Raw genomic sequence first — 25,852 nt, 5'->3', positions numbered from 1 at the left:
GCAAGACTGCCTTCAGTTCAGTTCAGTTCAGTCGCTCAATCGTGTCCGACTCTTTGCGACCCCATGAATCGCAGCACTCCAGGCCTCCCTGTCCATCACCATCCCCCGGAGTTCACTCAGACTCACGTCCATCGAGTCCGTGATGCCATCCAGCCATCTCCTCCTCGGTTGTCCCCTTCTCCTCCTGCCCCCAATCCCTCCCAGCATCAGAGTCTTTTCCAATGAGTCAGCTCTTCGCATGAGGTGGCCAAAGTACTGGAGCTTCAGCTTTAGCATCAGTCCGTCCAAAGAAATCCCAGGGTTGATCTCCTTCAGAATGGACTGGTTGGATCTCCTTGCAGTCCAAGGGACTCTCAACAGTCTTCTCCAACACCACAGTTCAAAAGCATCAATTCTTCGGTGCTCAGCCTTCTTCACAGTCCAACTCTCACATCCATACATGACCACAGGAAAAACCATAGCCTTGACTAGACGGACCTTAGTCGGCAAAGTAATGTCTCTGCTTTTGAATATACTATCTAGGTTGGTCATAACTTTTCTTCCAAGGAGTAAGCGTCTTTTAATTTCATGGCTGCAATCACCATCTGCAGTGATTTTGGAGCCCCCCAAAATAAAGTCTGACATTGTTTCTACTATTTCCCCATCTATTTCCCAAGGATTGATGGGACCAGATGCCATGATCTTCGTTTTCTGAATGTTGAGCTTTAAGCCAACTTTTTCGCTCTCCTCTTTCACTTTCATCAAGAGGCTTTTGAGTTCCTCTTCACTTTCTGCCATAAGGGTGGTGTCATCTGCATATCTGAGGTTATTGTTATTCCTCCTGGCAATCTTGATTCCAGCTTGTGTTTCTTCCAGTCCAGCGTTTCTCATGATGTACTCTGCATATAAGTTAAATAAGCAGGGTGACAATATACAGCCTTGACGCACTCCTTTTCCTATTTGGAACCAATCTGTTGTTCCATGTCCAGTTCTAACTGTTGCTTCCTGACTTGCATACAGATTTCTCAAGAGGCAGGTTAGGTGGTCTGATATTCCCATCTCTTTCAGAATTTTCCACAGTTGATTGTGATCCACACAGTCAAAGGCTTTGGCATAGTCAATAAAGCAGAAATAGATGTTTTTCTGGAACTCTCTAAGACTGCCTTAGAGACCTTGCTACTGCTGCTGCTGCTGCTGCTGCTAAGTCGCTTCAGTCGTGTCCGACTCTGTGCGACCCCATCCCTGGGATTCTCCAGGCAAGAACACTGGAGAGGACTGCCATTTCCTTCTCCAATGAATGAAAGTGAAAAGTGAAAGTGAAGTCGCTCAGTCATGTCTGATTCTTAGCAAGACCTTGCTAGGCGGGTACTATCTCATCGCTCGCCTCCCCACACTCTGCTCTTCTGTCTTCCAGCGATGTGCAACCTTTTTACAATACAAAGCTCACCAGGGGCCTAGTAGGCCAGCAGGGACCTAACATTGTGGACTATCCCCATTTGAGGATTCGGAAGTGGACTTCACTGAAATCACTCTGAGTCAAGGATTCAGATACCTTTTAGTTTTTATCTGCACCTTTTCGGGGTGAGTGAAGGCCGTTCCTAACTGAACTGAGAAAAGAAGAGAAGCAACCAAGGCACTCCTGAGAGACACTGTCCCCAGATACGGAATGCCTCTGACCATAGGGTTGGACAATGAACCGACATTTGTAGCCAAGACAGTACGATAGGTGGCAAGGGCTTTGAAGACCCAGTGGAAATTGCAGACTGTCTACCATCCCCAGAGTTCAGGGAAAGTAGACCGCATGAACTGAACCCTCAAACAAGCCCTAGCTAAACTATGTCAGATGAGCTTACCTTTGGGTAGACATATTAGCCGTGGCCCTCTTGAGAGTGAGATGCTCAACCCAAGCAGGGCTAGGACTCTCACCACTTGAAATCCTGTATGGACTATGGCCCCTGCTAGTTAGCTTAAGGGGAGATGCCAGAGAACTGAGGGACTACATAAGCAGCTGCCAGGGTTAGGACACACCATCTCTCAAATATGTAAGTGGGTAATTTAGAATTTTACCCATATCCTTAGGCATAACAGTACATCTCCACCAACCATGGAACCAAGTATGGGTAAAGGACTGGAGAAAAGAGCCTTTAAGACCTATGTGGAGAGGGCCCTATTCTGTAATCTTAAGCACCCCTACTGCTCTCAAGGTGGCAGGAATAGATGTTTGGCTCCATCATTCCAGAATCAAACCTGCAGGCCCAACCAATAGCTGAGGGAAGTGGGAAGCAGCCCTCAATCCGGAGGAACCCTTGCACCTGACCTTGAGAAGAAGGAAACAATGACCCCAAAGCCCTGCTCTGGCCACACTGGAAACTGGTCAGTCAAAGTTATGGCTGAAGCTTGAGGAACTGGCAGGACTGGCGAACAACAGATGTACTGGTTATTAATTGGACTGGGATTCCTCCTACTTATTTGAAATAGGACTCTACTCTGTGTCTCCCCTTGAGTGGACTATCATTCAGAAACTTTCCGTCTGCTTTGCCTACCTCTTCATAGCTCTTATTTTTTGGAGTCTCCTACTGTGATCAGCTTAAATATGAAAACAGCGTATTTTTGCCTTATAGTTCTGTTAATTTGTAAAATCCCCTCCTCATCTGAGCGTCAGGATGACTATTGTGAATGTATGGAATCTTTCTACCATGAGAAATGGGTCCACTGATTCACTTACTATACATACCAACCGGCCACATGATAGTGCAGCTTCTCCATGCACTAGGGAAGGGAAACATTACTGGAAGGGAATAATTAAAGCCCGCAGTGTGAAAGGCCTAATGTGCTATGCCATCCCAAGACAGATGGCCTGCTGGACTCAACAGACTCATTCTGGGATGTCAGATGGGGGCAGGAAACAGGACCAGGCTAGGAAGGAAGGAGTTAAAGAGATGGTTAAATGGAAAGGCCTAAACAGACATAGCTAAAAATATCAGAAAGACTGCCCATGTCCCAGTTCAGAACTGGAAGGGATGGGACATAAACAGCCTCTTTGGAGGATGGTTCTCTTGGCTAGAAAAAATTAAGACAATTATCGGGGTAGTCATGGTCATGCTTGCTGGATGCATGCTTATTCCTCATCTCATGCCCCTCCTAGTCAGCACTGTAAAAAGTTTCATAGAGACAGGTGTTGAAAGAGAGATGACCACTCAATTACTACATATAAGAGGATACCGGCAGTGAGCAGATGATGATATTCTCTGAGGCTGCAGATGCACCCTGAGTATCAAGAGGGAGGAATGAAGAGGAGAAAAAAAATAAACTAAAATAGTTGCTTAAATTTACTGCTATGCTCACTGCTCACTGCTTCTGCTTTGGTAAACTGGCCTGCTTATTGCTGCTCACCACCTCTGCTTCTGTGAACCGGCTTGCTTATTGTGTCCCCCAAACTGCTTAGGCAGGAAAGTCACTAGGACCTATAAGCCTGCGCCATATAAAAGATACCCAGAACAAAGCCCAGGTGCTCAGCCTCGGGAGGCAACTCCGCTGTGCCTGCACCAGTGCGGAATAAACCTTGCTGTTCCACATCTCCGAGTTTTGCTTGTCTCTTTCCTTCGCCACGGTTTCTATAACAGGGCCACTGGGCCTCATTCTTCACTCTTGAGGCTTGTCACAACCCACCCGACAGGCAGCTCATTTACACCCATCGTCTCCTTCCTGAGGGGCCACTCCTGCTGGAAAGAGCATGGTGGGTGGGTGAGAGATGCTGGGCCAGTTTAGAGGACCTAAACAGAGACCAGGTGTGGAAAGGGCTGTGGATAATTCCCTACCATGTCTTACATCTAGACATTTAACAAATATAGGTATAGACTCGACACACCTAATACATTTTGGGTCTAGAGGTAGGACAGGAGCTGTTATGTCACACGCATGAGGCTAATCCTTAGGTAAAGTAGTACCAAGTCCCTGCGTACCGCAGGTGCCGCCCTTGCCCACTTACTCTCCTTCCCGCGAAAGAAAAGCCAAAACAAAACAAAACAAAATAAAATGCGTAAGCCTTGTCCTTTAGCCCTGTGCCTGGGATCAGAGGTTGAGCCCTCTTCCGGCTGCCAGGGTAGCTACTCAACTCTGGGTCAGCGCTAGGTTTCGGCCAGTCTGAAGCCACCACATGAAGCGGCCCCCCAGGGCAGCGTAGTGCCCTCCTCCCGGGTTCCCAAGCTTGCCCCACCTCAGTCAGGCCTCGCCTGCCAAGAAACCCTGGTCTGAACCTCAGTTGCGAGGAGGGGCTTGCTATCACGGTTCCCAGACCTCCTTTTGGATATCCACTCGCAAGGCAGAGGGTTGAGGATCAATTCCCACCACTCCCAGGATCCCAGCTATTCACACTGCCTCCGACCTGCACTTGCTCCTTCTGATTTCCAACCCCCCTGCTCCTTCCAAATGCTCAAGGCTGCTCAACCCGCACTGGGACGTGGGAGCAGGCTGGGACCTGGAGCTGCGTGGGGTGCGGACAGGTTGACGGCTTTCACCGAGGAGGAGGATGTGTTTGGGGCTGAAGGGCGCCTTAAGGGCCAGGCGCTGGGGGCAGGGGGACGGCGAGGACCTCGGGGAGGGCTGGGGTCAGACCCGGTGGGCTAGTGGTGGGTGTAGAGAGCCCTGCCACCAGGCTCAGGGTTCGCAGGCAGCGAGGGACAGGCTGGGGCCCTGCGGCGCCGGACCCGCCACCTGGCAGGCCGCGATCCCCGCCCTCGGCGCCCCGCCCCCGCGGCCCGGCGGCCGACTAGTGGCCCGCCGCGCCCCGCCCCCGCCCGCAGTGCCCGGATGTGGGTGACGTGCGGCCGCCATCTTCCCGTCCCGGGCAGCCAGCGCCAGTCGGAGCCAGCTCGAGCCTCCGCTGCCGCCGCCATCACTGCCGCTGCCAAGTCCTCCGCCCGCTGCCCCCGCCATGTGAGTCGGCGCCCGCACCTGCACCGGCTGGCCGGCACTGGCCGCCGCCCTTAGGCCCAGGCCTGGGGAGGGCTCGGGGTTCGACTCGCGTCCCCCACGCGCCCCGCGTCCCGAGACCAGGCCGGCGCCTGTGACTGCGCGCGGGCATTAGGAGAGCCCCGCGTCCCGGGCTGGCCGCGCGGAGGCTGACCGCGAGAGGGAGCGGACTCCCCATCTGGCCGCTCCGCCTCTATCATCGCTGCTGGGTCCACCCCAGACCGTGTCTGTGAGGTCGCCCTCATTTGACAGGCGGGGAAACTGAGGCCCGAGGGGGAGGGGGCCTCCCTCAAGGTCACGCAGCAGCTCGCCCGCGGGGCCGGACGGAGGCCAGGGCTCGCATCGAGTAGCTTTCTACCCGGCAAGAAGGAAGGGAGGGACGGATGGAGGGACAGGCGGATGGGCGGAGCCCTGGCTGCGGGGCCAAGGGCTGCAGGCCTTGGTTCTTAATCCGTCCCTGCCCCTCAGGTCGGCTACCGCTGCCACCGCCCCCCCTGCCGCCCCGGCTGGGGAGGGAGGCCCTCCTGCGCCCCCTCCAAACCTCACTAGTAACAGGAGACTGCAGCAGACCCAGGCCCAGGTGGATGAGGTGAGTGGAGGTGGTGGTGTTAGAAACAGTGGGAAGGACCCTGAGGGTTGACAAACCGATACGGGGGTCCATCTTGGGTTGGAGGGTGATGGCAGTTCATGTTTGGGTACGAAAATACACCATGGCCCGTCCTTGTCAGCGTGCAAGTACGGGAGGGCCCGTGGGGATGTTGGCCTGGCTAACCTGAGGTGTTTCACCCTGGGTGGATGCTCTGGTGAACGGAAGGCTGCTTGAGGCTCGGTAAATAGAGGGTGGTGCTGTGACATCTGAGCAGTGTGGATACCACATGCCCCTGCTGTGTGCTGCTTGCATTTCTCTGGTGTGCTAGGCATGTTCTGTATATGTCCTTGGCATGTTAGCCAGGCCACATGATGCCTGTTCCTGTGTGAGCTCATGGTGGGTGGAGGAGTGCCCTTTGAGATGGGCCTTGGCACACACACCCCTGCCTTGTGGGCCTTCCCTCAGGTGGTGGACATCATGAGGGTGAACGTAGACAAGGTTTTGGAGCGGGACCAGAAGCTGTCGGAGCTGGACGACCGTGCCGACGCCCTCCAGGCGGGGGCCTCCCAGTTTGAAACTAGTGCAGCCAAGCTCAAGCGCAAATACTGGTGGAAAAACCTCAAGGTAAGGGTGGAGGCAAGTGGGAGGACAGGGAGGAGGTGGGGGGTGAATGGGAGTATCCTGGTCTGTCTCACTGAGCCTCCCCGTCACCCCCAGATGATGATCATCCTGGGAGTGATTTGCGCCATCATCCTCATTATCATCATCGGTGAGTAGGGTGGGAGTGGCTAGGGCCCTTTCATGGAGAGGGTTCCCCTGCGGTTTCTGGGTTTTGAAGGTCATTAACCTAGATTTTAGTATTTAGGAAAAAGTATATATGGTTGCCAGTAGCAGTTCTGATTCATCTAGAGCGCCAAACCTTGAAGTTGTTTAGCTTGCACTTTGCCTGATTCTGGGCCATTTCTGTTAAGATTTTCAGAAACAGGAAAGCTGGTGGATCCCCAAGGCGCCCTTGAGGCCCTGTTAGGCCTAAGAGCATAATAGACTGGGAACCTGGAATTGGGGAGTGGGAGAGCAGCAGAGACTGAGGGGCTTGAGAAACAGCTGGGAAGCAAACCACCCCATTGTTTGAGAGCTGTGGTCTCAGAGGATTAGGGATCTGTGGCCCCAAGGCCATACCATGGAGTTGAGACCTGGGAACCAATCTGTGTAGACTCCTTGCTTTACAGATGAAGAACCTGAGGCCAAGAGGGGAAGGGATGTCACCTAGCTGGGAGGTGGGGAAGGTGGGAGCAGGGCTGGGCTGACACACTGCTTTCTTTCTTTCTCTTCCTCCCTTCTCCGTCTTCTTCCTTCTCTTTCCCTCTCCACAGTTTACTTCAGCTCTTAAACCCCTGAGGAGCCTGCCCTGCCCAGAGAAGGGCCTCTCCCCCCAACCCCCAGCCGCTCCTCCACCTCTCAGCCATATCTTCCAGCCCCACCTCCCCCGGATCCGTGTGTGTGTGTGTCGTGTGTGTGCCCTCTTGTAAATAGCCAGCTGTTATTTATACATATATAATATTATATATATTTGGTCTGTTTGTAGTTTTATTACTAGAAGATTTTTTCCAGTTGTCCTTAACACCCCTTCCTGAGGTTCTCATCACTTCCTTTTCCTCTTTCCCTGCTTCCCTTTCCCTCTCTTCTTGACCAACCCCAAGTCTCCTTCATTTGCATCTGCTATGCAATAGTCCCTCTTCCTCTCCTTCCCTTGGATTTAGCTGATCCTTTCTCCCACCCTGGCCTTCCCCATACCTCCACCCCCACCCCCCCACCCTCACCCCCATACAAAAAAGACAAAAAGCAACTGTCCAGGCTTCCCTAGGTGCATTTTCTTTGCATCATTGGGAGGCTCTGAGACTGGTCCCTCTTGGTCCTAAGAATCCCATGGTCTTCTGGGAGCTTCCAGCATGTTAATTAGCATCCATTTGCCTACTGACATTCCTTTTGGTTTCCTTTCCCTCCCATCACTTTTCTGTTCAGTCTTTCAACCTGTGTTTCTTTTTTACTGAGGATTTAGTCCCTGTTGGTCCTTGTATCACACTTTCATTTGCATGACATTACTTGCAGGTGGTGGGGAGCCTGGGCTTTTGGGGAGCCAGGCTATTCTGGCCCCCAGAATCGCCCTCTCCAGCCCCTCTAGTCCAGTTTGCCTCCCCATCCCAGTTTTCCAAACCTCTTGTCCCTCCTTTCCCTCCCCTCAGCTGGTGTGTAAGTGTATTGGAGTTCAGTGTGTTATGATGGACCAATAATTCTGCCACTTGGAGTCTCTCCCCACATTCCTGCTCCGCAGTTTTCATGTGGGGCGCTTGGCTGACATTCCCACGGGGTCTCCCTTCCTCCTGTCTGCCTGATCTGCCTCCTCCTCCTCCCACCAGGAGAGTTGGGGGTTGGCTGTAATCCGATCTGTTTTGGGAGAGGTGGCTACAGTGTGTGTGGGGGTCATCACTGCCTTGGGGAGGATGGGGCAGGGCATCATCCCCCCCAAATCCTGCCTGAAATCTCTGGCCCCACCCCTGCTGGGGGTGGATTGAAAACCCTCCCTCATATGGGGGGGTGTTACCCCATCACTGCCCAGCTCCTCTGACTGCCCCCCTGAATTTAGGGCGGGGGTACTAGTCACTGCCAATATGCGTATGGGACTTGCTGGAAGATGGGGATTCTTGCCCCTCTCCAGGGCGGTCAAGCCCAGGGAGAGCTGTCTCCCCCTTGTGTGAAGTGATAAAGAAACGGTCTAATGTCTTTTTAAATGGCACAATTTTAGGGGTCTGAGGGTGAATTCCCTTAACCTGCCACTGGAGGGGACCCCCAAACTCTTTCTTCTCCCCACACTTGAGGTTTTTGTGTGGAGGGGGAGCAGGGAGATCTAAGCTGTGGTGTGAAAGGGTAGGGAGAGATGCTGGGGGTGGGGGTGCTGTGTTCTAGACCCCCCATGTTATCCCAGTATCCCCTGCCCCCCTTCCCTCACCCCATGCCCCCAATTCTGTGGCGCATCCAGATTGTGAAAATGTACAATAAATGTGTAATGAGTAACCAGGTGGTGTTCTAAGATCTTTTCTTAACCAGTGGGAAGGATATTGGATCTGCAGGTATAACCGGAATGTTGAGAGGATACATCTGGAAGAGACAGTTTTGCCAAGGGGCCTGACCTTGGGCAGGCCAGGACAAAGGCAAAGTATGATTCTCAAAGTGGCCACGAGGGGGCACAAGGAGTTGGTAATGGAAAATGTTCATGATCCCAGTGTCAGCATGGTGAACCCTGACACTGGAAACCTGGAAGCATGACTTCCCTGCTTTCCCTGCTCTCCCTTCCCTGAGGGCATACTCCACTTTACTGGATCCCTTTCTACTCCTTGATGAACTCTCGGATGCTTTCAGTCTCTCCCGTGGTCGTTTATTCCTAGGCCTGAAGTAGATGGGCAACCGTGAAATTTCTCTCCCTCATTCTGACTAGCACAGTGCCAGCATTCAGGAGGAGTTCATAAGTACTTACTGAACAAAACCTCTCAGGGAGAGCCAGCCAAGTGTGGTGTGGAGCTGACTAGATGGCCTGCCACCCCTGCTCTGTTGTGGCTAGATGGCCTGCTACTCCTGTGCTCTGTTGTGGGACTGGTGACCCTAGACACTATACTGAACTCTTTTAACTTCCACCTCTGTAACACTCATGATGTGGCACCCTAGCGTCCCTGCCCACAGGCACTTTAATAGTACGTGGAGAGTGCTGGAGGGCTCACTTTTCTGGGCTGCAGCATGAGGATTGAACAGCCCAGGAAATTTAGTGTTTCCCAGACTTCTGGGCTCCTAAGAACTACCAGGAACACTTTTTTAAATGGATTTTCAGGCTCCTTCCCCGGACATTGATTCAGTAGTTGTAAAGGAGCCAGGTGATTCTTCCAATCAGGTATACAGTCATCATAATGTTCACTTGTCAAGGGCTTAACTATTTTTGAGATAGTGCTCAGGGCCTATTCGCGCTTCATCTACTGAGTGATTTACAGGTTTAGGATTACCGCAGGCCTTAGGACCCACTTTCTTTATCAGGGACCTGATAGGAGGGTACCAAATCTTGACCCCATTAGAAACTAGCGTGTTAATCCGGACCGATTATGTAACCTCTTTGTGTCATTTATGAAGCAGTAGGAAGTTAAGTCAGCTGCCTTCTCTCGAGTTTGTAAGCAGTGCACCTCCTGGCCTACAAAAAATAACCTGGAAGGTGGCTATCGTTGTCATCATTATGACAGGGTACTGAGACCCGAAGACTTCACCCAAACGCTCCCACCTTTCAGCTGCAAGGAGCTTCAGAAACCCAAGTCCGAAGTCCCAGCGCGGGGGCGCTCTTGTCACGCGCCTGACGGCACACAAAGTGCCCCTACCAAAGCCACCACCGGTCACATCTGCGCATGAGCAGACTCGACGGGCTTCGGGAAGAGTGTCGTCAAGGAAAATCCCCAGCTTCTAGGTAAACAAGTTGCCGCGTGAGATCGCCCGCACGTGTCCTCTACAGCTCCGAGACACCTCAGCCTGTGAGAAAATTTGAAGGGCTGGACTGGCGTTTGCGTCACCGATCCTAGGCAGGTCGTGGGGCAGGCAATGCTGCCACAGCCAATAAGGACTTTGGAGGTGGGTGGAGGCGTGGCTTTCGATCAGACTTCCAATTAACGTGCTAGGGCGGCCCCTCCCGCACGTGGATCTGTCACTGCTTGTTGGTAAACTGACCAATGAGAAGATGACGGAGGCGGGCGGCACCAATAGTGGCAGTGCGGAGCCTGGGTGGCGGCACGCGGCGCGGGGCATGGGTCGGCGCTCTTAGGCCAATAAGCTTGAGGGGCGTGGCGTCCTGGTCGGCGGGCGGACCTGGAGAAGCGAAGTACCCTTGATCCTAGTTGGGAAGAAATTGGATGGCGTGCGCGCCGAACGGTGAGTTCGGCGTGGGGGGTGAGGAGCGGCCGTCGGTATGGATTTTTCCACGGTGATGTGTTCTGTAAGGAGGGGTGTTAGTGCAGTGCCGTGAAACGTGAGTACTAAGTAACTTCAGTAGGGTCCGACTCTGCGACCCCCTGGACTGCAGCCCGCCAGGCTCCTCTGTCCGTGAGGATTCTCCGGGGATCTTCCAAATGGCGTGATCACCGCGGTGTGAGCTCTGATGGTTGTGGGGGAATAGGGACTGCGAATTCAACTCTAGAGAGAGGGGAGCGGGAGTCCCTTACATCAGATCCCTCAACGCCCTAAGGTCCCTGGACTCCTGATTGCCTCGGGGAGGGTCTTGGAAGTTAGCGAACTGAGGGAGCTGAGAACCCTGCTCCCAGGGAGTTATGGGACAGGACCCCTGAGAGCCGGTGGGGGGCGTTCCAGGGCATGACTGCTGTTTGGGTAGGTACCTTAAACATTTGAAATAGGCAGGGGTTCTGAGGCTGGAGAGAGGCCCTGGTAGGGCAGGTGGGAGGGTACCAAAGGGTTGCTGCAGGTGGGGTGATGTGTGTGACCCTGAGCTAATCAAATCTCGGCTCTAGGTGTCTTATGTGTAAAAGGGAGGGGTTGGGATTCGGAGCCATTCTTGGGAGTAAACGTGAGGTAGCAACTGTCGGATCCTGAGAGGGAGACGGCTTGTGCAGATTGGCTGTACATAATGTCTTCCTATGGAGAAGGCAATGGCACCCCACTCCAGTACTCTTGCCTGGAAAATCCCATGGACGGGGGAGCCTGGTAGGCAGCAGTCCATGGGGTCGCGAACAGTCAGACATGATTGAGCGACTTCACTTTTACTTTTCACTTTCATGCACTGGAGAAGGAAATAGCAACCCACTCCAGTGTTCTTGCCTGGAGAATCCCAGGGACGGGGGAGCCTGGTGGGCTGCTGTCTATAGGGTCACACAGAGTCGGACACGACTGAAGTGACTTAGCAGCAGCAGCAGCAATGTCTTCCTGAGTTCTTGGAGTGAGGAGGCACCTACAGGGTGTATCTGTCTGTACAAGCAGCCAGGCCTGTGGTTAAGTTACCTGCTGTAAGGTGGAAGACTGAGGAAGTTGGATTCTTAGGAAACCAGGGGAGCCGGTGGGTGCTAGGGGGTTCTCAAAGACTTTGTGAGCATGTGAAAACTGGGACTGTGATGATTTGAAGTGTGTGGAGAGTGCCAACTGAATGTCCTAACGGAGAAGAGAGAGTGGATGGAGTCTGTGTTTCAGGCACCAAACTTAGAATTGCCTGGGTATTTGAGAGGCCCAGGTTCCCAGAGCTGGTAACACCTCAACAGGTTCCTGAAGGATAAGAGGCCAGAATTACAAACCATTATCAGAGCTCAGATTTAAATCCTGGGCCCCATTTATTAAGAGTCTGAGAACATATTATGAAGCAATTTAGGCAGGGTTAGTAATTTCTGAGGCTTAGTTGGTCCTTGTGGAATGGGGATAGTGATGCCCATCTCACAAGATTGTTCTGAAGATTAAAGAAGATAACGTATGGGAAGTGCTCAGTGCAATGCCTCGGTCGTGTCTTTAATTTTTTTTTTTTAGGTTAAAAAAATGGCTATGGAGTGACAAAATAACAGTGACAGTGTAAGATTTATGTGAATGCTGTGGTTGGGAACTAGTCTCACATTCTTAAGGTTGTTTTTTTTTTTTGGAAGTTGTGGTGACGTCCTCCCCATTTCCCTCTTCCTGGTTCTTCTGGTCTTGAGATGCCAGGCTTGCTCATTTCTCCCTTTTATTCCTCTCCCAAGATCTAGGCTCCAGCCTGGGCTACTTGCTCTTTTCCAGTTCGATTTTCTCATCCTAGACCCACTCTCCTCCCTATCCCTCCTCCCTCTTTCTGCTGCCATAGTAACAAGAGATTCAGGCTATAAAGGGGGCCTCAGGGAAGAGCAAAGGTCTCTTGCAGAACCTGGGCCTCCAACTTCCCCGCCCTGGCTTTGGGACCGGGCCAGCAGATGTGTACAGTCTGGGAGAGGGGGAAAGCCAATGCCAGGAGCTGTCGGAGCAAGCCAAGGGGAGGGCGGATGCGAGCCTCGAGCGGAGAGCCAAGCATGGGGGCGAGGGAGGGGGGACCCCTTCCTCCTAATCCTCTCTCCAGGAATCCCTGGCTTGGGGACAGGACGGCTGTCGTTGGGCTGGGGGAGGCGCCCAGGCGGGTGCATGTCCTGGGATACTTGCCAAAAGTACACGATGTTCCCAAGTGCACTGGCCGCCGCCCTCTCGGGCTGGCCGCCTCCCAAACCACTGCCTCTCCAGCCTCCCTGCCCCACATTCCCCGGCTGCCTCGCCCCGCCCCCTTCCTCCGCCTTGACGTCACCGCCGCCTCCCGCCCCCTCTCCTCCATTGACGGCAGCGGGGCCTGGTTACTGTGGGGACCGTGAGGCAGGATTCTGGTTAGGGCCTTGAGAGCAGGTGGCGGCTGCTGGAGCTCGACCTTTTTGTCTACGAAAAAGAAAAACATGGAGGTGGACAGCAAGGACCGCCTGTGTCCGGGCAGATCACACTAGAGCCCTGAGGAGTGCCGGAGAAGAGGAAGAGCGGTTTCCAGAGAGGAGGTGTCTGAAAAGGAGACAAGGGTCTGGACCACAGTATATGAGTTGGGGGGCCATTTTCAAGGAGAGAATACTGAGAAACCAGGTTCCGGAATCCTCTTTTTCCAGTGACTTCTTGCTTTGTTTTTATTTCTGGGTTATTCTGTAACCTTCCTGCGTCTAGCTTTTCCACAGACCCTTGCTCTGCCACCCCCACCCCTCATGGGGAACACCACTGTTAAGGAGAGCTTAGGCCACGTGACAGTGAGGGGTGTGCACCCACAGCTGATTGCGTCAGCATCAACCTCTTCACTTGCCACCCACGTTTCCAGGGAGCCCTACAGGAACTACACCTCAGTCTTGATTGGAGGGGGGTCTGTGTAACTGCAGCTCTTTGCAGCTCAAACTGGCACTTTATTCCTCCAAATTAGGATTCAGGGTTCTGCTCCTTGCCTCTTAAAAATAAATTATAATTTCCAGCCCCTGCTCTATTGCTGACGTCCCTCCTCCTCCCCTAGCTATACTTACAACAAAGTCACCATGTTTATTATCACCCTACTGTGTATTAGGTTCTCTTCTGGGGGCTGCGAAATACAGTTAAGGAGATAGATGAGATGCTGGGCTTTGTCTTCTCCTAGTGGTGGGGACTTGAAGGCCTTGCCACCCAACATTTCCTGTGTATAAGATCTCTTCTCTCAGCCACCCCCTTTGTTGCCCTGTAGCCCTGGCTTCCTGGCCCTCAGTTAGGGGCCAGCCCTAACTGTGGGTGGCTGCATCCTCAGGAGAGAAGCACTAGTCACCACGTAGGTTGCTCAGAGTGGCATGGAAGCACCTGCCATTGTTTCCCTTCACAGCCTCTGTTGGGTTCGATCTGCCGCTTCCATTGTTTGGCATCCGTCATCCCACTCCACTCCTTCCTCAAATTGCCCTCCTCCTAGCTGTCCACAGGATTTGAAGTATCAGAGGAAGGGATTGGATATGGCTTTATGATGACGACAAGGCTGGCGAGGGGAACCTAGGAAAGGCCAAGCTGGGTTTCTGTCTGTCCCTCTCCTCCCAAGGACCAGTTATCTCATCCAGCTTGGCCCACCTCCTAGGGTCTGCATACTTTCTGCCCACCGTCTGGCGAGGCCAGGGTGTCCTGTTGTGCAGGGCAGGTCAGTTCAGGGAGTAGACCTCTCTTAAATACCTACTGTGGCCCAGGTATTTTCCCCGAATAGGGGCAGCTTACTTCCCCTCCCCTCCCTTCCATTATTTACTGTGCAAGGCGTCCTGCGCCCATTGGCTGGGTTGTGGTGTCTGGGGCCCTTCAGCCCAGTGCCAGCACCCAGATCCACGTGCGGCCGCGTGTGTGACACAGCCCTGACCTCAGTGGGGGCCAGTAGCCAATCAGGCGCCGCGAAGAGATCCCCAGCCAATTGGGGGCGGGGCCTGCGGCTCCACCGGCAGGAGGCCAATGAGGGGCAGTGCCTGGCGTTATGCAACCCGCCTCCTGGCCCCGCTGAGCTTCCACTCCGCTGCGGGTTGCAACGGCGGCAGGCAGGCGGCCGGAGGGCGCTCGCGCGGCCAGGTAAGCATCTCCGCGGCCACCACAGTGGCCAGTCTTCGGCCTCGAACCGGATTGCCTCCACTTGCAGCCTGATGGACCGCATTTGGCCCGGGCGCTCAGACGGCACACCAGTAATCCGCCTTGCTTGAGGTTGTCCACCCCCTCCTCTGTCCCCGGGGACGTAGGTATTCCTCGAACCGTGTACTGAGCGTCCGCACTCCTGCTTGCCTACCTTACTTCAAGCTTTCTCCTGGCTCCCAGCCATCCCGGCCTCACACCCGACCCTCACCAGGCATTCCCCTGCTGCCTTTGTCACTCGGGGGTCCCCGGTTTTGCCCCAGCACCGGGACCTGTTCGGGCTTTACGCTCTCCCTGCGCTCCCTCCTCCAGTCCCTGGCCTTGCGCCGGCCGTGATGTCAGCCCGGTTCAAGCTGGAACATCCCGTTCCCGGTGCTAGTTCCTGCTGTTGGCCACAGCCTTCCCTTTTCTCCTGAAGCTCAGAAAATGCTCTGGGGTTGGGGGTGTGGTTGGAGAAGGGAAGAACTTACCTGCTGGCTATTGTGTGTCCCTTGGTCAGAGCTGAGTATGTCTGCCTCGGATGGGTGTGTATGTTGAGGGGGGTAGGGTGGTGAGTGTACAGAAAAGTAGGGGAGTGAGGAGAGAGGATTCTTGGGTTCCTGACAATGGCAGGTGCCGGCTTCGGTCCTATGGGTCGGGAGAGGGTGCAGGGGCCGGAGAAGGGAAGGCTGTGTTATCTTGACCAGCATAACTGGCATCCTGACGAGTGCCCGGCCGAGGCTTTTGCGCCGAGGGCGGCGGTGATTGTATTTTGCCCTGGGGAGCAAGGCCAGCCTCTGAAACTCCGATGGCCGCCCCTCTTCCTATGGCCACCAAGGCCTCCGGGAACGTGGGATGTATTAGAGGTGGGCGACCCCTGGTTGCGTCGGCCAGTGTAGGAGGGTGCCGTTCCCTCTGTTTCCGCCGAGAAAGGGGGGAGGGGTCGCCCCTCCCGCCCTCTTGTGGGCCCTCCAGCAACCGCTGAGCTCAGCCGCTGACGTCGGTTTCCCTGGCGACCGCGACGGCGGCGGAAGCGCGTGGTGGGGCCGCGCACGTCCGTGCGCATGTGCGGCGAAGGTGGCGCCGCCCCCGGGTAAAATTAGCCCGGAGGCCTAAATATAGGAGGCGGCAGGCTCAACCCCTGCTCTGAGGCCTTGATGTCCCAGGCCGAGGGGGGACACTGATGGGAATTTGGCGATGGGAGGTATCCAGGGTGTGGCTCACAGCTATAGTCAGGTGGCTGTGGCGCACAGTAGACCGCTCAGGTTCTATCTAACCCAGGCCACACTGACAGGTGATGTTGGGAGGAAAACCCACCTGCAGCCCCGGTTAAGGGGACAGGAACAGAACTTGCCCAGGCTGCATATTGGAAGCCTGGGTCCCAGGAGTATGGCAGCCTGCAAGAGAGGGTCTGAGTGAAGCCGACAGGTGTTGTGAAGTTACAACCCAGGTTTTTCTCTTTGGTCTCTTCAGGTGCTGACTGTGGTCAAACTTCTCAGCCCTCTGAGGGTTGGGTCTCCCACCTCCCTCCTCTAGCCAGGCCTTCTGGCCCCCTTGAGCGTCTGTGGTGGCCTCTCCACCTACCCCGTTCTCCTGCCCTCCCCATGGCCCAGACATGAGCAGGAGTGGCCCCCTAGAAGGGGCTGATGGGGGAGGGGACCCCAGGCCAGGGGAACCCTTTTGTCCTGGAGGGGGTCCATCCCCTGGGCCTCCAGAGCACCGACCTTGTCCTGGCCCCAGCTTGGCTGATGACACGGATGCCAACAGCAATGGCTCTAGCGGCAATGAGTCAAATGGACCCGAGTCCAGGGGTGCATCTCAGCGGAGTTCGCACAGCTCCTCCTCCGGCAATGGCAAGGACTCAGCCCTGCTGGAGACCACTGAGAGCAGCAAGAGGTGTGTCTGGATGGGTGTGGCAGGTTCTTCGAGTGGTCTCTGGAGCCATCTGAGCTGGGAGACAGGCCCCAGTTGCTGGCCACTTTCTCCTCATCGTGCGCCTGTTGCTTCTCCTTTAGCACGAACTCTCAGAGCCCATCCCCACCCAGCAGTTCCATTGCCTACAGCCTCCTGAGTGCCAGCTCTGAGCCAGACAACCCTTCTACCAGTGGCTGCAGGTTTGTGGGGGGTGGGGGGGAGGACGGGGGCAAAGGGACTGAAGGCCAGGCTCTGGGGCTAATGCCTGTACCCCCTCCCTCCTTGTGGGCCCTGCAGCAGTGAACAGTCAGCTCGGGCAAGGACTCAGAAAGAACTCATGACGGCACTGCGAGAGCTCAAGCTTCGGCTGCCTCCGGAACGCAGGGGCAAGGGCCGCTCCGGGACTCTGGCCACACTGCAGTACGCGCTGGCCTGTGTCAAGCAGGTGCAAGGTGAGTGGTGCTCCTGGGAGGGTAATGGTCAGGTTCTGGGTGACCGTGGGGAGCTGTCTCCTCGCTAAATGCGCTGCTGCCCACACCCTATAGGGATTCCCTTCTAGCTTAATCGCTAAAGTATCTGCTTGCAATGCAGGAGACCTGGGTTCCAGCCCTGGGTTGGGAAGATCCCCTGGAGCAGGGAATGGCAACCCACTCCAGTATTCTTGCCTGGGAAGTCCCATGGACAGAGGACTGGTGGGCTGCAGTCCATGGGGTTGCAAAGAGTCAGACATGACTGAGGGACTAAACCACCACCCACCCCTGCAGCCAACCAGGAGTTCTACCAGCAATGGAGCCTGGAGGAGGGCGAACCATGTGCCATGGACATGTCCACCTATACTCTGGAGGAGCTGGAACACGTCACGTCTGAGTACACACTCCGCAACCAGGTCAGTGCGGCCTGCCCCTGCACCCGACGTGCCCCCAGCCCCGCTCCCACAGCTCCTAAACCTGTGCTCATCCTTACTCTCTCGCCTAGGACACCTTCTCCGTGGCTGTCTCCTTCCTGACAGGCCGCATCGTCTACATTTCCGAGCAGGCGGGTGTCCTGCTGCGCTGCAAGCGGGACGTGTTCCGGGGCGCCCGCTTCTCCGAGCTCTTGGCTCCCCAAGATGTGGGCGTCTTCTACGGTTCCACCACCCCATCCCGCCTGCCCACCTGGGGCCCGGGGGCCTCCGCAGGTGAGGTCCCCAAGTGCTCGGGGGAAGATGAGCAGTCCCCGGAAGCAACTGCTGTGAGGGCCCAGGGGACCCAGGCTTTTCCTTGCTGGGTTTTTCTCAGCCCAGGGAGGAGGTGGGGAGCCATACTCACTGCCCTCCTGGTCTGTCTCAGGTTCAGACCTCAAGGACTTCACCCAGGAGAAGTCTGTCTTCTGTCGTATCAGGTCGGTGGGGAACGTGGGAGCAGACCCCTTCCACCTCCCATCCCCCCACTCCTCTTTGCTAGGTCAGCCATGACCTTGAGCTGGAGGGTGGATGGCTTTTCAATGATCATCTCTAATGCCCCTTTCTCTTCCTTGCTAGAGGGGGTCCTGACCGGGATCCGGGGCCTCGGTACCAGCCATTCCGCCTAACCCCATATGTGACCAAGATCCGGGTCTCCGATGGGGCCCCTGCCCAGCCATGCTGCCTGCTCATTGCAGAGCGCATTCACTCTGGTTATGAAGGTGGGCAGCCCCAGGCCTGACCTGGTTGGGGTAGGAGGAAGGGTGCCTCCTCTAGGCTGGGGGTGAGGCAGAACAGGAGTCTGGGAGACAACTTTGAAACAGGATGAGGGTTTGAACACCCCTTTAGAGGTCGAGTTGGGTAAGAACTCCAAGCTAGGAGAAGGCAAAAAAAAGTGCCTTGGTTTTCAGTTTCATTATTGGCGTGGGGCACAGAGATAGTCCAGACCGTCTCTGGAGGCCAGGGGGCTCAGGGGAGAGCTGTGGAGGGAATCATCTGCCAGCCAGCCTAGGCCTGAGGCAGCACATGGAGGGCCTGGGAGCTGGAGCATTCCGCCTGAGATCCAATGGCCACGCCTCCTGTGCCTCAGCTCCCCGGATCCCCCCTGACAAGAGGATCTTCACCACACGGCACACGCCCAGCTGCCTCTTCCAGGATGTGGATGAGAGGTGAGGTCAGGATCTGGAGGAAAAGGAGGTGGCCAGGGCCGAGGCTCTGGCCCCTCTGACGCCCCCTCTCCTCTCAGGGCCGCCCCGCTGCTGGGCTACCTCCCCCAGGACCTCCTGGGGGCCCCAGTGCTCCTCTTCCTGCATCCGGAGGACCGACCCCTCATGCTGGCCATTCACAAGAAGAGTGAGTTTCTCTCTTCCTGATCGCACTTCTAGCTGTCTACAGGGCTTCCTTAGGGCTGCCCCTGTGATTGTGTCTCTCAGTGCCTTGATCTCGGGGTTGGGGGCATTCCACCTCACTTAGCTCTCCCTCCCACTGACCTGCACCTTGTTTCCCATGGCCTTCAGTCCTGCAGCTGGCCGGCCAGCCCTTTGACCACTCCCCTATTCGCTTCTGTGCCCGTAATGGGGAGTATGTCACTATGGACACCAGCTGGGCTGGCTTCGTGCACCCCTGGAGCCGCAAGGTGGCCTTTGTGTTGGGCCGCCACAAAGTACGCACGTAAGTGGGCACATAAGTGGATCATGCCCTGGAGGGCGGGCCAGCGTGGAGGGGCCAGGGCTCAACTCCCCTCTTGCACCCCACAGGGCGCCCCTGAATGAAGATGTATTCACTCCCCCGGCCCCCAGCCCCACTCTGTCCCTGGACTCTGACATCCAAGAGCTCTCGGAACAGATCCACCGGCTGCTGTTACAGGTGAGGGTTGATGGGAGGGGGCTTGGGAGACAAGAAAGGGGGCAGAGCAGGCCTCAGGTCATCTAAGCCATAGTCACTCTCCCTGCCTCAGCCTGTGCACAGCCCCAGCCCCACGGGCCTCTGTGGAGTCGGCCCCGTGCCTTCCTCTGGCCCTCTCCTCAGCCCTGGCTCCTCCAGTGACAGCAACGGGGGTGATGCCGAGGGACCTGGGCCTCCTGCCCCGGTGAGTGGCCCTTGAGTCCCCTGTCCTGTCCCCTTGTCCTCAAGAGTCAGCACTGCCAAGCCCAGGGGAGCGTCGTCCACCTCCTTTCCTTTCTTGTTCTGCTTGCATCGTGACCTCCCCACTGGGGCCTCTCGTACTACGCTCTGGGCTCCCGAGGCTGGCCAGGCCCCCCAGTGCTGCCCACTCCCTGCCCTGTCCCACAGGTGACCTTCCAGCAGATCTGTAAGGATGTGCACCTGGTAAAGCATCAGGGGCAGCAGCTTTTTATTGAGTCCCGGGCCCGGCCTCTGACCCGGCCCCGTGTCCCTGGTGAGTTGGCGAGGTGTGGGTGGGGAGTGAGGCCTAGGGGCCCCCGGACCTTCAGCCTAACCCAGAGGAGTTTCTCTCTCCTTGGTCCAGCTACTGGCACATTCAAGGTCAAGACCCTTCCCTGCCAATCCCCAGAGCTGGAGGCAGCCCCGGCTCCAATCCAGGCCCCAGTGGCCTTGGCCGCTGAGGAGGCTGAGCGGAAAGAAGCCTCCAGTTGCTCCTACCAGCAGATCAACTGCCTGGACAGCATCCTCAGGTCAGGCCATCCTGGCACCTTCTCTGCCTGGGGCCGCGGCCCCGCTCCACCCAGACCTGCCCTCATGTCCTCTGGTGCCTCCTCAGGTACCTGGAGAGCTGCAACCTCCCCGGCACCGCAAAGCGCAAATGTGCTTCCTCCTCTTCCTGCACTGCCTCTTCGGCCTCCGACGACGACAAGCAGCGGGCAGGCCCAGTCTCTGTGGGCGCCAAGAAAGGTGAAGACTCGGGCCTGCTCTGCTCCCGCCGCCCTGTCCTCTGGCCCTGTGCCTCTACATGTCTTTGGGGCCCCCACCTCACTCTGTCCTGTCCCCCTGCCAGCCTCCCCTGTGCCATCCATCTCCTCCGCACCAGGCTTTCCTTTCCCAGCCACCCAGGGGGGCGGGGTGGTAACTGGCACCATCTCTCTGCACAGATCCATCAGCAGTGCTGCCTGGGGAGGGGGCCACCCCTCTGAAGGAGCCGGTGGTGGGAGGAGGAGCCCTGAGCCCGCTCGCCCTGGCCAATAAGGCGGAGAGCGTGGTGTCCGTCACCAGTCAGTGTAGCTTCAGCTCCACCATCGTCCATGTGGGAGACAAGAAGCCCCCGGAGTCGGGTACGGGTGTGGCTGAGGGGCACAGAACCAGGGCTCCATCTGGTCCCTCAGCCAGAGCTACCTCCTTCCTTGCCTTCTCCTGCCCTCTGGCCCCAAATGGAGAGAAGGAGCCTCCATCTTAGCGTTTCTCACTCTCTGCTCGCCCGCCAGCCTTCGCCGCCTCGTCTGTCCCCCACCTTGCTTCCTGTGTTCTTACTGTCACACACAAAGTCTGGGGTGCAGGGTTCAACCTAAGGTGCTCCCCACAGAGGGGCTGAAGGCAACACTGTTGTAAAACCCTTGAAGGGTCTTTGGGTATTGACCTGGAAAATGCATGAGGAAAGAGTCGGGATGGGCTTCCCTTCCAAGGAGGGTCATGGGGGTGTCATCCTTGGTTAAGGTCCCTGGAGGGGACTGAATGTCCTTTCTTACTACCCTGAGACACCTTTGCGTGGAGCTCCCCAGAGCCAGTCCTTGGGGGGACATGGCCAGGATTTGCAGGGGAGGCCTAGGCTTGGCTGCAGGGTGGAGGCCGGGGGTTTGGCTAAGCTGTTAGACGTGGAGGGGTTGGTGCAGGTGTGCTAATTGTGAGGTGCTTCTGACCTTTGCCTCATCTCATCCTCCGCAGACATCATCATGATGGAGGACCTGCCCTCCTTGCCTCCCGGTCCAGCTCCCAGCCCTGCCCCTAGCCCCACAGTAGCCCCTGATCCGGCCCCAGACGCCTACCGCCCAGTGGGCCTGACCAAGGCCGTGCTGTCCCTGCACACACAGAAGGAGGAGCAGGCCTTCCTCAGCCGCTTCCGCAACTTCAGTAGGCTGCGTGGATTGGACAGCTCCTCCACAGCCCCCTCGGCCCCTGGGGAGCGAGGTAACCACCTGGGATACCCCTGAGCCTGCCCAGTCGAGGACCAGAATGTCGGGGGAGGGAGTTCTTGAGGGAGAGGCTTCTGCTCCAGGGACCCAGGCTGTTGCTGCCTCCACCACCAGGGCTCTGCCCAGGGACAGGCCCCTCGCCAGCCTCTCCCCACTAGGGCGGGGGTCTGGGCTGCCACCCGAGAAGGGCAGCCTGAGGAGCTGCACTCAGAGGCAGGCCAAGGCGCTCGGCTTCTGGTAAGCCACTCCAGGCCTGGTGTAGGGGCAGGAAGTGTGCCGACTCAGGACTCCGTTGTTGCTGATTGGGAGGTCTATGTAGACTGGCAGGGAGGACTGGGGCAACTTCAGGGGGCAGAGGATCAGCACTTCAGGGCAGCTGGCTGCCCTCCAGGTGCCTGTGGGAGGCTCCCTGAAGGCAGACGTAGGACTCAGGACTGGGCTTTCCTGCCCACCTCTTCGCTCTGTCGTGAGCTAGGCAGAGCATGGCCCGGCTGGCAGTGCCTGCTGGAGTTTGGCAGAGGGGTTGGAGCCACCTGCCCACTCATCCATGGGCCTACCCTGCCTCCTCCTATCTGCCAGCATGCTTCTGTCTCCTGCACTCCCCCCAGCACGACCCCTTATGTAACCTTTCCTTTCCCTGGCTCCTTTGTCCATAAATCCTCCCCTGTCGCTGTAATTCTTCCCTGAAGGCTCCCTGCCTCCCCGGGTCCCCTCTGTTATGTGTGGGCCGGGGAGCCAGAGGTCCTTCACCTACCCTCTCCCTGGTCAGAGTGGCAGGGCAGTGGGGGCTGCAGGGGCCTAACCCCCAGGCTGAGGGCCTTGCTAACCCTTGTTTCTCCCTTCAGGCTGCCACCACAGCCCTGCCACCCCCGGCCGCCGCCACCACTGCCGATCCAAAGCCAAGCGCTCACGTCACCACCAGACAGCTCGGGCCGAAGCCCCTGGCTACATCTCCCAGCCCTCGCCTGTGCCACCCTCTGCCCCCTGGCCCCCGCCACCAGCCACTCCTCCCTTCCCAGCTGTGGTCCAGCCATACCCCCTCCCTGTCTTCCCCCCGAGAGGCAGCCCTCAGCCTCTCCCTCCTGCTCCCACGTCTGTGCCTCCTGCAGCTTTCTCTGCCCCCCTGGTGACCCCCATGGTGGCCTTGGTGCTCCCTAACTATCTTTTCCCTACCCCATCTACCTACCCCTACGGGGCACCCCAGACGCCTGCCGAGGGGCCTCCTACCCCTGCCTCCCGCTCCCCATCTCCGTCCCTGCCCCCGCTGCCCCCCAGCCCTCCCCACCGCCCCAGCTCTCCGCTCTTCAACTCAAGATGCAGCTCCCCACTCCAGCTAAACCTGCTGCAGCTTGAGGAGCCCCCTCGCGGTGAGGGGGGTGCAGCGGCAGGGGGCTCTGGGAGCAGTGCTGGGCCCCCCCCTCCCAGCGAGGAGACGGCGGAACCAGAGACCAGACTGGTGAGCTCTGACCCGGTTCCCCCCGCCCCCATCCTCTTAGGGCCCCCACACACCTCTCACCACCTGGTCCTCCCCTCTCACGCTTCTTCCTGCCCTCCTGGTTGTCCCGAGGATGGGGTCATGGGGTGGGAGACCCCAGCTGAGTTTCTCAACAAGGCAGAAATCAGCTGCCTCATCTGTGAAGTGGGGACAGTCCTGTCTGTCTGACAGGTGGCGAGGACATCCCCATAAACTTCTGAGAGTACGTCTGCCACTTGGAAGGGGTCCAGCGTCATGTCCCTCCTCTTCGCCAGTTCTCCTTTCACTCACCCTGAGCCCATTGTCGTGGAGTGGGAAAAGACCACTTGGGCTGGGTGTACCCCCAACCAGTGGCAGCAGTAGAAGGGAAGCCTAGGTGTTGATTCCTTAATCCCTCCCTGTCCCCCTCGCCTCCCCTCCTTCAGGCGGAGGTAACTGAGTCCTCCAACCAGGACGCTCTCTCGGGCTCCAGTGACCTGCTGGAGTTGCTGCTACAAGAGGACTCTCGATCTGGCACGGGCTCTGCTGCCTCAGGCTCCTTGGCCTCTGGCTTGGGCTCTGGTTCAGGCTCCCATGAGGGGGGCAGCACTTCCGCCAGCATCACGCGTGAGTGCCCACCCCCCCCAATACTTTCCAGGGTAGGACAGTGTCTGGGGAGTTGGAAAGCCAGGCCGCACCTTGGCTGAGTGGCCTGGGTCCACGCCCTGCTTTCTAAGGCCAGTGGGCTGGACCTACAACCTTGAGTGAGGCCTGGTGGAGCACCCGCTGGCCTGACTGTTGGCTGCCTGCCTCTCACTCTACAGGCAGCAGTCAGAGCAGCCACACGAGCAAGTACTTTGGCAGCATCGATTCTTCAGAGGCTGAGGCTGGGGCTGCCCAGGCCAGGGCTGAGCCTGGGGACCAGGTCATTAAGTACGTGCTCCAGGATCCCATCTGGCTGCTCATGGCCAATGCTGACCAGCGTGTCATGATGACTTATCAGGTGCCCTCCAGGTGAGGACATTGGGAGCACTCCTTGCCTCCCCTTCAGAGGAATGGGGAGGCTGCCCCCCTCACTCCCTAGCTAACTTGGGTTTTTCTTTCTTGGCCTGGCTCTGCCCTGGGGCATTCCTATTCTGTCTCCTGCCGCTTGGAGCCCCAGCAATAGTCAGGCTGAGAGCAGCTTTCCTGGTTTTGGGAAGGCCTGAACTCTCAGAACACGTTTCTGGGGAGAAGCATGAGGCACGGAGTGGGAAGCTGTGATAGAAGAAAAGTGCCAGCCTCCTTGTGGGCCCTGGCCCCAGCTCCCATTCTCTGCCTCCTGAACTTCTTCCCGGAGCAGGGACATGGCCTCTGTGCTGAAGCAGGACCGGGAGCGGCTCCGGGCCATGCAGAAGCAGCAGCCTCGGTTCTCAGAGGACCAGCGGAGGGAACTGGGTGCTGTGCACTCCTGGGTCCGGAAAGGTCAACTCCCTCGGGCCCTTGATGTGATGGTGAGAGGAGAAGTCTGGGCTAGGAGGGTGAAGAAGGAATTGAGCTCAAGTTGAAAGGACAGAGGGCTGATCCCTTCACTGTTCTTGGATCATTAATTCTGAAGGATGTTAATTCCACTGAGCTTGCTGTTGGGTTATTTAGTGTTAAACCATGTGAATTTTGTGGACCTTTTCTGGGCCAGTACTGTACTAATGTGCATTGTGGCTGTCCTGCAGTGGGGTCTGGAGACAGGATGCGATGCATTTTCCAATATTGTTGACCCCATGTGCATCCGCCTGAATTAGTATTTCCTAGGCATACAGTTTGGAAAGTACTCTGGGGCTTGGGGACAAGGGGAGCTGGGTTGGCAGGTCAGCACTGAGAATCTGCCTGGCTCACGCATACCCTTTCTTCTTCCAAGGCCTGTGTGGACTGCGGTAGCAGCACCCAAGAGCCTGGCCATCCTGATGACCCTCTCTTCTCGGAAGTGGATGGACTGGGGCTGGAGCCCATGGAGGAGGGCGGAGGCGAGGGTGGTGGCGGTGGTGGTGAGGGTGAGGGCAGCAGTGGGGCCCAGGCCCAAGCTGGGGCCAGGGTCTCAAGCTCTCAGGACCTGGCCATGGAAGAGGAGGAGCAAGGTGGGAGCTCACCCAGTCCAGCCTTACCTGCCACAGAAAATGGCACCAGCTAGACTCCATCTTGGGCCACCTCCAGATGTGCACGAGAAGCTTGCTTCTCTCATGCCCCAACTCTCAGAACTCAGATGTGGCTGGACCAACCAATAAGAGAACTGCCCCAGCTTCTCCTGCTGTAGGGGGGTGGGGCCCCGTCACCAGCCCAGGACCCAGGGGCTGCCTCTGGCCTCTTTGGGAATAGGGTGGCATTCTTCAGCCCAGCCCAGCCCAGAGAAGCCTCCCATCACATCCCCGGTGAGGAGCCATTCCTCTTCCTGGACAAGATTGCTGACAAGCTGCTGAAGTGGTCTCTCCAAGTCCCAGCTGAGCCGGAGTCCCTGTCCCTGGGGATTGGGGCTGCATTTATTTATTGGGGGAGTCAGTCCTCTCCCCCACCTCCTCCCCGGATGAGGGCAGGAGGAGGGTGTGAGGCCCAAGCAGGACCCTGCGGTCCAAACTCCTAGCTGCTCCAGGGTGGGGGAGGTTGGTGGACCATGGAGTCCCTGGTGCTGCCCCTCAAGTGGGACCCAGGTGTTCTCAGCTGTACCCTCTACCAATGGCATTTGTGTTTTTGATATCGTGTCTGTTATTTTTAATACAAAAAGGAAAAAA

General features: G+C 56.9%; 2 protein-coding genes across 4 annotated transcripts; both read left to right on the top strand.

Annotated features, from left to right (window-relative positions):
- Window positions 1–4,809: 4,809 nt before the first annotated feature.
- On the top strand, window positions 4,810–7,298 carry VAMP2 (vesicle associated membrane protein 2). The gene is made up of 5 exons (XM_068977839.1): window positions 4,810–4,914; window positions 5,419–5,539; window positions 6,005–6,163; window positions 6,257–6,308; window positions 6,913–7,298. Coding segments are annotated over exons 1-5 (351 nt in total). The 5' UTR covers window positions 4,810–4,912; the 3' UTR covers window positions 6,930–7,298.
- A 7,215-nt stretch (window positions 7,299–14,513) lies between these two features.
- On the top strand, window positions 14,514–25,808 carry PER1 (period circadian regulator 1). 3 transcript variants are annotated; one of them, XM_068978674.1, is made up of 23 exons: window positions 14,514–14,647; window positions 16,157–16,579; window positions 16,699–16,797; window positions 16,895–17,049; window positions 17,362–17,483; window positions 17,573–17,774; window positions 17,926–17,977; window positions 18,117–18,259; window positions 18,628–18,706; window positions 18,784–18,890; window positions 19,055–19,208; window positions 19,295–19,403; window positions 19,495–19,626; window positions 19,830–19,935; window positions 20,026–20,191; window positions 20,278–20,408; window positions 20,606–20,785; window positions 21,393–21,635; window positions 22,486–23,096; window positions 23,540–23,720; window positions 23,918–24,107; window positions 24,436–24,586; window positions 24,988–25,808. In XM_068978674.1, exons 2-23 carry the CDS (start codon window positions 16,299–16,301, stop codon window positions 25,255–25,257), a joined length of 3,864 nt encoding a protein of 1,287 aa, XP_068834775.1. In that variant the 5' UTR covers window positions 14,514–14,647; window positions 16,157–16,298; the 3' UTR covers window positions 25,258–25,808. The 3 variants fall into 3 exon arrangements, with proteins under 3 accessions (XP_068834775.1, XP_068834778.1, XP_068834776.1); XM_068978675.1 differs by lacking the exon at window positions 14,514–14,647 and adding an exon at window positions 14,758–14,811; XM_068978677.1 differs by lacking the exon at window positions 20,606–20,785.
- The last annotated feature ends 44 nt before the right edge of the window (window positions 25,809–25,852 follow it).

Source organism: Capricornis sumatraensis, chromosome 8 (genome assembly GCF_032405125.1).
Source record: "Capricornis sumatraensis isolate serow.1 chromosome 8, serow.2, whole genome shotgun sequence".
Lineage (NCBI taxonomy): Eukaryota > Metazoa > Chordata > Mammalia > Artiodactyla > Bovidae > Capricornis > Capricornis sumatraensis.
Note: the sequence above shows the minus strand (reverse complement) of the source record. Positions and strands in the feature narration are given on the sequence as shown.